The 10,162-nt window shown below is 41.9% G+C and overlaps 1 protein-coding gene across 1 annotated transcript in view; it reads left to right on the top strand.

Annotated features, from left to right (window-relative positions):
- Nucleotides 1-865: 865 nt before the first annotated feature.
- The window catches only part of NCKAP1L (NCK associated protein 1 like), a 55,669-nt gene continuing 46,372 nt past the window's right edge, over nt 866-10,162 (top strand). Inside the window, exons 1-5 of the mRNA XM_044679774.1 lie at nt 866-967; nt 2,115-2,225; nt 4,204-4,296; nt 7,619-7,675; nt 8,343-8,485. Of these exons, the coding sequence (XP_044535709.1) occupies nt 866-967; nt 2,115-2,225; nt 4,204-4,296; nt 7,619-7,675; nt 8,343-8,485 (506 nt within the window). The remainder of the gene's footprint in view (nt 968-2,114; nt 2,226-4,203; nt 4,297-7,618; nt 7,676-8,342; nt 8,486-10,162) is intronic.

The raw sequence follows: 10,162 nt of genomic DNA, 5'->3' as shown, positions 1-10,162 counted from the left end.
TTGGGAGGACCTGGATTCACATCTAACCTCAGACATTTCCTAGCTGTGTGACCCTGGGCAAGTCACTTAACCCCAATTACTTAGCCTTTACCACTCTTCTACCTTGGAGCTAATACTTAGTATTGATTTTAAGACAAAAGGTAAGGGTTAAAAAAAAAGAATTGGATATGGAGATCTAGCGATACTAATATATAGAGATACTAATTGAGCAGATGGAAGCTGATGAGATTATTAAGTGAAATAATATCAAAGGAAGAGGGCCTAGGAAGATATCCACATTTAGTGGGTATAACCTGGACAGCAAACCCACATTTGGTGGGCATAACCTGGACAGTAAAGGAGCCTGAGCAGTCATGATCTGATAAGTAGGAGGAAAACCAGGAGAGAGTACCTGGGTTAGTTAGATTTGAGTCAGGCTTTAGAGAATGGGTGGCTTTTCGATGGACGGACATCTGTGTGTGGGGAGGGCATTTTATTTGAAGGGATTGACTGTAGTAGTGACAGATATAGAGGATACCCACAGAGCAGTACTGGGAACCAAAGCTGGGGCCAGACTGTAGGCTTCGAATGCCGCACAAATTTTTGTATTTTGTTTTGTGGGAAATTGGAGTTCTCCACACCCCCAAACAAATGCAGAAAGACCAGAAAGGGGAAGTCTCTCTGGGGTGAATTTACAAAAAGGAAGCAGGAGAAGGTTCTCAGAGCTGGCAAGCTCTGACAGTTTTTTACCCCTGGAGCCAATCACAGAGGAGGCAACAGGAAGACAGACTAGCCAAACGGGCCAGTTCTCCCCGCCTGGAACCTTTGGGTGACTCTAGTGATCGGGGCTTACAGCGGGAGAAATCCCCCCAGTTTGGTGGTCGTCATGTCGATGGCTTCCTGCTACCAGCATAAGCTGAGCGAGAAGCTCACCATTCTAAATGACAGAGGACGGGGAGTTCTCATTCGCATTTATAATATCAAGAAGGTAAGTGGGCGCCATTGGACGTGGCCTCCAGGATCCTAGGAGTCTTTTGTCCTGAGACCCTCAGTTCAGTGGTTAGCGCTTATTCCCTTGGATTAACCCTTACTTTTTGCCCAATTCACTGGCCTCTGGCCACAGCTAAAGGACTGGAGGAGGTCAAGCCTTTTAGCGTGAGGGGAGGCCAGATGGGTGCGTTCCTGCTCTAGTTCCTCTTTTCTTAGTCCGAGTCTCACCACTGGTTATTGGGAGAAGTACAATCTCTGGAATCAGATTGTTTATGCCAATGTTCTGCCTTAATTCCTACTCAGGCCACCTTGGGCAAATCACCTGATTTCCCTGAGCCGGGTTGTACCAGAAGGCTGCTGGGCGATTCCATGTTTCATACCATCAGTTTTTTGCTAGGGGAGAAGCAGCAATCATGTTCTGAGCCTCTCGGAGACAGGATTTGAACCAGAATTCTGGGTTCATCCTCATCCCCATATTTGACCTGGGCTCCTCATGGAAGGGCTGGGGGAAGAGATGGAAACTCTTGCCTCGGAAGAGAATGGTAATACTTTTCAGATAGATAAAGCCATTATTTACCCTCCAAGCTGGGATATCCCACACCAACATGGAGGGGATATTTGAGCAAGGAGTTAAATGGATAGTAAAAGGAACAAAAAGGGAGTGATGGTGAAGAGAGAGGCTCAGGATGCTGGAGAAGAGATGGGGGTGGGGGGCCCGGGAGGAGAAGAATGGGGGAAAATTATACGTATTTTCTTGTTAAATGTATTGCTCATAAGTGAGTTTCTGACCCACGTCTCCTACAGGGCTTTCCACGGAAGGGCTCATGTTGTAGAAATCAAATTGTGTCACTGAATCTCTCCCAAATCCACCTTTTGGCCATAGGCCTCCTAAGCAGGCTGCCTGCCTTACTTGTTCCTTCCGGCTTCGCTTGGTTAGTCTAGCTTCCTCTTTGGGCTAGGCCCTTGACACTGAGCACCTCCCATTTTCTGATGCTTCTGCAGCCAGCCAGCTTAGTTAGCTCTCTGATGCCAGTCCTAAGGAAATTATTCTCAGACCTCTTCCTTCCTAAAGTCTATTGGGAGGCAGAGGGATGCTTCTAGTTGGTCAGTGGGCATGTGGAGACCCTCCGTTTTCTTTTACCCAGACTTGTTCCGATCCTAAATCCAAGCCACCTTTTCTCCTGGAAAAGTCCATGGAATCATCTGTGAAATACATCAGCAAGAAATTCCCCAACATAGATGTTCGAAGCAGTACGGTGAGAAGACTACCTTTCTCCTCTCCACTTCTTCTCTTTTCTCTCTTCTTTTCAAATTAATTTTTTTGACTAACAAACATTTATCTTCCTACCCTTCCTCCATCCTCCACCCTGGAAAAAAAGAAAAAAAAAAAAAAGAAAACCCTCATAACAAACATGTCAAGTACAACAAAACCAATCCCCATGTTGGCCATGGTCTCTTTTTTCCAACTCAAACTCCAGCCCAGGATGAACTGGGTCCTCATTCTCCAATGGCCCCTTCCCTAAATTTGGCAGGGGGTGGGAAAGTAAAAATAATAACCCGAGCTGGCGTCTATAGAAGCCCCCCCTTTTTTTGACATATTCTCTCATTTGTTCCTCACCACAACCCCGTGAGTTGGGAGATATCATGAGCCATCATCCCACTGATTGCCTGACCGTTTTCTTTGGTCTTTGTCTTATAGTTATAACTACTTTGTAAGTTCTAAATATTCAGTCTGAGAATATAAGACTGGGAGCCTCAACTGTCCCCTTTCCAGGGCTGGTGAATATGCTGACTTTCTTAGAGCAGGGGTTCTGGACCACTTTTGTGTGTCCGAACCCTTTGGGCAGTCCTGCTGATGAAAACTATGGATTCTACTTCAGAATTGGGTTTTTAAATGCATAACATAAAGTCATAGGATTATTAAAAAATCAAAATATTGATATATATATATATATACATAGTTACTAAGAAATAGATTGTAAAATGTTCATGGACCCTGGTTAAGAACATTTATTTTATTTTATTTTTTAAATTTAATTTATTTAATTAATTTAGAATATTTTTTCATGGTTACATAAAATCCAGTGGAATTGCTTGTTGGCTATGGAAGGGGGCTGGGAGGAGGGGAGGGAAGGAACATGAATCATGTAACCATGGAAAATTCTCTTAATTAAATAAAATAAAAAAAGAACTATTTCCATATTATTAATATTTGCAATAGAGTAATCGTTTAGAGTCTACATCCCCAATCATATCCTCATTGAACCATGATTGATCAAGCAGCTGTTTTTCTTCTGTGTTTCTACTCCCATAGAAGAAAATTTATTTTAGAGAAAGAAAACTAGATCAGGCTAACATCGTTATTTGATTGCTGTTCTCAGCTCAGCTGGTGGTTTCATCAGATTCACCTTCTCATCTCAGTCATCTAACTTTGTTGGGCCCCTTTCTCATGAATCTCTCTTTTTTCTTTTACAGTTTGGCATAACGGAAAGAAGTGGGTAAAATCTCCACTTTGATACTGACTAGCCCCTATTTGGCCTCGGGCAAGTGGTGTTCTCTCTCTGAATCTCAGTTTCTTCATCCTATAAAATGGGTATATGAATACTTGTACTAGTTCTCTCACAAGGTTGTTGATAATGATAATAAAGGCTAGCATTTACAGAGTGCTTAGTATGTGCCAGGCAATGTGCTAAGTGCTTAACAAATATGACCTCATTCGATCTTCATAACAACCTTGGGAGGCAGGTCGCTCCTTTTTTACAGTTGAGGAAACTGAGGCAAACAGAGATTAATTGATCCATCCAGTGTCAGTACAGCAAACAACTGTCTGAAGCTGGATTTGAAGTCAATTCTTTTTGACTCCAGTCTTTCTCCTCTATGCAGGGGTCTCCAAAGAGGAACATATTTCCTTTAGTCACATATTCTAACTTTTTTTAAGGAAGTTCTTTTTTTTTTTTTTAAAACCCTTACCTTCCATCTTGGAGTCAATATTGTGTATTGGCTCCAAGGCAGAAGAGTGGTAAGGGTAGGCAATGAGGGTCAAGTGACTTGCCCAGGGTCACACAGCTGGGAAGTATCTGAGGCCGGATTTGAACCTAGGACCTTCTGTTTCTAGGCCTAACTCTCAATCCACTGAGCTACCCAGCTGCCCCCTTTTAGGAAGTTCTTCATGTCTAACCCAAGTCTTTTTTGCTGTGGGTTGAGCCTAATTCTTCTCTTCTGTGTTCTTCCCAGCAACACTTAGGACCTGTGCACAAAGATAAAGCAGAGATTGTCAGATTCCTCACCAACTATTACCAATCATTTGTGGATGTCATGGAATTTCGGGTGAGCAGCCTCTAATTCTGTCTAAGCAGGGTACCCTTTGGGGTTCTTTCCCTTTACCTGAAGGTTGTTACTCTAAAGCAGTGATTCCCAAAGTGGGTGCTACCACCCCCCCCCCCCCCCGTGGGTGCTGCAGCTATCCGGGAAGGTGGTGATGGCCACAGGTGCATTTATCTTTCCTACTAATTACTTAAAAAAAATTTCCAGGGGGCTAAGTAATATTTTTTTCTGGAAAGGGGGCAGTAGGCCAAAAAAGTTTGGGAACCACAGCTAAAGTGTTTGAGATTAAATCGCATCCTCATTTGAACAATGGAAACTCTTGGTAGTAGAATTAGGAGGCTTATTTTATTTTATTTTATTTATTTTATTTTTTAACATTTATTAATATTCATTTTTAACATGGTTACATGATTCATGCTCCTACTTTCCCCTTCACCCCCTGCACTCCCCCCACCCATGGCCGATGCGCATTTCCACTGGTTTTATCATGTGTCTTTGATCAAGACCTATTTCCAAATTGTCGATAGTTGCATTGGTGTGGTAGTTTCAAGTCTACATCCCCAATCATGTCCGCCTCAACCCATGTGTTCAAACAGTTATTTTTCTTATATGTTTCCTCTCCTGCAGTTCTTCCTCTGAATGTGGTAGCATCTTTACCATAAATCCCTCAGAATTGTCCTGGGTCATTGCATTGCTGCTGGTACAGAAGTCCATAACATTCGATTTTACCACAGTATATCAGTCTCTGTGTACAATGTTCTTCTGGCTCTGCTCCTTTCGCTCTGCATCAGTTCCTGGAGGTTAAACCCTTACCTTCCATCCACTCTGCATCAGTTCACCTGGAACTCCTCCAGTTTATTATTCCTTTGAGCACAATAGTATTCCATCACCAGCAGATACCATAATTTGTTCAGCCATTCCCCAATTGAAGGGCATACCCTGCTTTTCCAGTTTTTTGCCACCACAAAAAGCACAGCTATAAATATTTTCGTACAAGTCTGTTTATTTATGATCTCTTTGGGGTACAAACCCAACAATGGTATGGCTGGATCAAAGGGCAGGCAGTCTTTTATAGCCCTTTGAGCATGATTCCAAATTGCCAGCTAGAATGGCTGGATCATTTCACAACTCCACCAGCAATGCATTAATGTCCCAATTTTGCCATATCCCCTCCAGCATTCATTACTCTCCCCTTCTTTCATTTTAGCCAATCTGCTAGGTGTGAGGTGATACCTCAGAGTTGTTTTGATTTGCATTTCTCTAATTATTAGAGATTTAGAACACCTTCTCATGTGCTTATTGATACTTTTGATTTCTTTACCTGAAAATTGCCTATTCATGTCTCTTGCCCATTTATCAATTGGGGAATGGCAGGAGGCTTATTTTAAAAGCAAAATGGAAGAGGGATCCTGTCTTCTCTAGGAACATAAGACAGGAACTTCCAGAGGACAGGATGACAAGGGAAGTAGGGACCTAGAAAGCTTAGGGAAGGAGGCAGCACCAGAAAAGAGACAGTTGGTAATATTGCACTAGAAACCTGAATTAAGAGTATTTACAGGAAAGAAGGGATCCCTGAACCTCAGCTCATAATGTACATGATTGCTATGTTGAAGCATTGTATCAGTCATATAATAATATGATTTTGTCAATTCACTTAATTTCATCTGTATGGCTTCATCTTGGCCTAGTACCTTGACCACTGTGAGCCTCGGTTTCCTTATTTTTAAAATGAAATGGTTGGATCAATCAATGAACATTTATTAAGCCCTTACTTTGGCTCTGCTAAACCTGGAGATAGAAGATGAAGCAAAGATGGTCCCTGCCCTTAAGGAGCTCACAGTCTAATGGTAGAGACAATAGACAACAAATATATACAAAGCAAGTTATATACAGAGCAAATGGGAAATAATTAACAGAGAGAAGGAACTCTAATGAAGAGGGATATGGTAAGGATGAGGGAATTGCAATTGTTTCATCTAACTCTACATTTTTATTCTGGGACTGAGGTTCTTAGATAAATATCTTAAAAGAGATTTACTTTAGAGAAGTCTTGGTTCAAGAATTGGCAAGAATTGGACTTTCTCCAAAGTTAATCTGGCATTTGTTTAATGGTATGTGGGCTGATAGGTGTAACTTTTTTTTTTGGGGGGGGGAAAGACAGCTAGTTCTTAGCATTAACCCATTGTGGTACCCAGAAAATTTCTAATGGATTGCCAACATGGAAATTGACTCCCAGACCTTGTGTCATCTTTTCTAATATGATATAATGGAACTGCCATTTATCAAACCTCTATTTATAATGAATAGACAGACCAGTGAAGGGCCCTGGGGAGATTAGAAAGCTTAGATAAGATCTGCTCCCTGCCTTCATGGAACTTCCAGGCTGCTAGTCTAAATTGCTATAAAATAAACCCTACATGATAAACTCACTAGAGAGTTACATCAGTGGTGTCCAAAAACAGGAGTTTGAGAATTCACCTTAATTTTTTTTTTAAACCCTTGTACTTCAGTGTATTGTCTCATAGGTGGAAGAGTGGTAAGGGTGGGCAATGGGGGTCAAGTGACTTGCCCAGGGTCACACAGCTGGGAAGTGGCTGAGGCCGGGTTTGAACCTAGGACCTCGTGTCTCTAGGTCTGACTCTCACTCCACTGAGCTACCCAGCTGCCCCAATTCACCTTAATTTTACTTGCAACGAGGGGACAATGTCTAGCACCGAGATGTGTTTAAAAGTTGTGGTCACATCTTGGAAATGCTAATGTTAGACTACGAAGCCCAACCAGCCCTCTAACAGGTCACGTTCTCCCCCTCCACCCTAAGCGAATATTGAGTATGTATAAACATGTCCACAGTAGCTTTATTTCACAACTCCTCTTCAGGGAGACATCATGGTAGGGCAAGGGGTCCTTAACCTTTCTTGTTTCAAGAGTCCTTCTGCTAATTTGATGAAGCCCATGGACGCCTCCTCAGAAGAATGTTTTTAAATTTAAAAAATAAAAGATGTTGGATCTCAAGGCAAACTAATGGCGCTGAAATACCAGTTATTAAAATATTGAAACAAAAAAATTCATGGACTTCAGTTTGAGCCCCTCTGGGGGGAGGCTGTCTACTATTTTTTTTTAGTAAGAAATGTTCGCTAGAGCCAGCCATAACTACCTATTGTGTTGTGCTCCTTGCCTCAAGGTTGGACACGTCAAAGTTATACTTGACTGCCACCTTCTCTTTTTTACTTTTGTCATCTCCTCCTTGGATCTCTGGAGTCAAAGGACTCTTTACCTCAATATATCTCCATTTTACATATCCTCCTGTTTCCATTTCTCTCCTCAGGATCATGTATATGAGCTTCTCAACACCATTGATGCCTGCCAGTGCCATTTTGACATTGTAAGGTTTCCTGCATCCTCCTTCTCTTCTCCTTTATCCATGAGATGGCCATGAGAAGGGGCACCAGCATGAGGGTTAGGGGGAGACAAGAAGGAGTAGGAAAAGGGACCTGGGGATTAACTGAAACCACTCAATGGTCATTGAGAGAGGCAGCTTAGTATGGGGGCAAAGCACTGGTTCTGGAGACAGAGGACCTGGGTTCCAATTCTATCTTTGACACTACCTACATGACTTTGGGTAAGTCATTGAATCTCCCCCAACCTCAATTGCCTCATTTATAAAATGAGAGAGTTGGACTAACTGGCTTTCGAGAGTCCTTCCGTCTTTAATTTTATGATGCTATGAATGATTTGGATGGAATTTATTTAATGTAAACAAGTACAGAAATCCTGTTGCTCTTTGAATGTTTCCTTATTCCTTGTTATTCTCTATCCCATGCCTCCTTTTAGTCCTTGCTCTATTCTCCATCTCCCCATCTCCACCCCTCTCCTTTCCTATTGCTCATGGTCTCGGCTTTCTTTCTACCTTCTCGGAGTTCATATGGGTTGATTCCACCCTGGAGCTCTCATCACTTAAATTCATCAACTCACTAGTGCCTGCGAGGAGGTGGGGAGTGGGAAGGTCCAATAGACTGTCTGATCCGCAGCCCTCTTTTCTTCTCTTGTAGAACCTCAACTTTGACTTTACCCGGAGCTACTTGGATCTGATTGTGACCTACACCTCAGTGATTTTGCTGTTGTCAAGGATCGAGGACCGGAGGGTACTCATTGGCATGTATAACTGTGCCTTTGAGATGACACAGGGGCACAGGTGAGTCAAGGGAAACCACTGTTCCAAGAGCTCTGTGCTGGGGACTTTGAAGTAGGGGGTTGATTATTGTTTCTTGGCCTCTCAGGCTCTCAGATAGGGAGACGTAACTCCTGGAAGTGAAAACAAGTCAAGCTTCCTGTGAGCCAGGTGCAAACAAACATGGAGGGAACTCTTAAATATCAACTTTTCCCTTTGCATTGTGAGGGGGACATTTTTAATACTGTTCTGGCTTGTGCCTTCCACCCTGCCTTTCTGGATTGTCCTGGGCTCGCTGGAGGGAATTGCAAAGGGAATGCAGTCTTACTTGGCTTAAGGTGAGTGGGAATAAAATCAAGAGAGTAACGCTGTGAGAAATGATATTTGCTCTAATGCATTCCAAACAAAGCCTAAAGGGATTTGTATATTAAGTGCAGCCTCTCCAGGTCCCTATATATATTTAGACTTGACAATATGAGTATGACTTCAGTACTTGAGGACTCAGGGATTTTAGGATCATAGACTTAAAGCTGGGGGATACTTTAAAAGTCAAATTCAAATAGAAATGGGGACCACTAAACTGCACGTTGACTCAGAAAACCACATATCAGTAGTATCTGTTTTCCTGCATTTTAATTTATTGTTAAATATTCTTCAATCTACTATATTATTTATAATTAATTATATAGTATAGATAAAATAATATCTAAATAAAAGTAAGTATTCTTCAATATATTATATTATTTATATATTGTATATGATATAAAAATAAACAATATAATAATTATATGTAATTAATAATAACAATATTTCAAATTTTTCCTTAATTATATTATTCTTGTTATTTTTAAACCCTTACTTTCTGTCTTAGGGCTAAGGCAGAAGAGTGGTGAGGGCTAGGTAATTGGGGTTAAACCACTTGCCCAGGACCACACAGCTAGGATGTGTCTGATGCCATATTTGAACCCAAGTCCTCTTGACTCCAGGCCTGGCTCTCTATCCATTATGCTACCTACCTGCCCCTCCCTGATTATATTATATTTTATTATTTTTATTTTTTACCAATTACATTATAAAATCAAATTTCCCGATTATATTTTCATCTGGTTCAGACTATACTTGGAGTGATGTGGACCACATGAGGCCAGCAGATCAAGTGTTTTTAACATTTCAACCAACTCCCTTGTTTTATAGATAGGGAAACTGAGGCTGGGGAGATTAAGCCACTTGCTTAGAGCCATGTTGGTAAGTCAGTGGCACAGTGAGTAGGCAAATCCTGGTATTTGGGGTGCCAAATGCTGTTCTCTTTTCCACTTTCCCATGTAGGATGGGGGAACAGTCAAAGCCCATGTCATGTATGCGTGTATACTAACGTGTTGCTGTTTGCATGGATGTCCATCCCCTTAGGACACTGGCGTGCGTCCATGTTGGGGGCCATGACCACTGCTTGACTTTTTATTCCATCAGCTGAGTCCCTCGTGTCTGGAGTATTCCAATGAGTCATGAATACTCTAAGGGGGTTCATGCTTCAAGTAGGGGTCATCCCAAGATCCCTTTCAACTTGGGCATTCTCTGAGTTGAGGGCCCACCATATTCTCAAAACTGGGCTGGTGTAGTTTAGCATGTTAGTAAGAGAGAAGAGTTTATGGGCTTCCACATGTGTCTTTTTTTGTTCTCTTCATCCAAAGTGTGCATGAATGA

This window comes from Gracilinanus agilis, chromosome 5 (assembly GCF_016433145.1).
Source record: "Gracilinanus agilis isolate LMUSP501 chromosome 5, AgileGrace, whole genome shotgun sequence".
Lineage (NCBI taxonomy): Eukaryota > Metazoa > Chordata > Mammalia > Didelphimorphia > Didelphidae > Gracilinanus > Gracilinanus agilis.
The sequence above is the reverse complement of the archived record's forward strand: the minus strand, read 5'-3'. Positions and strand labels throughout refer to the sequence as shown.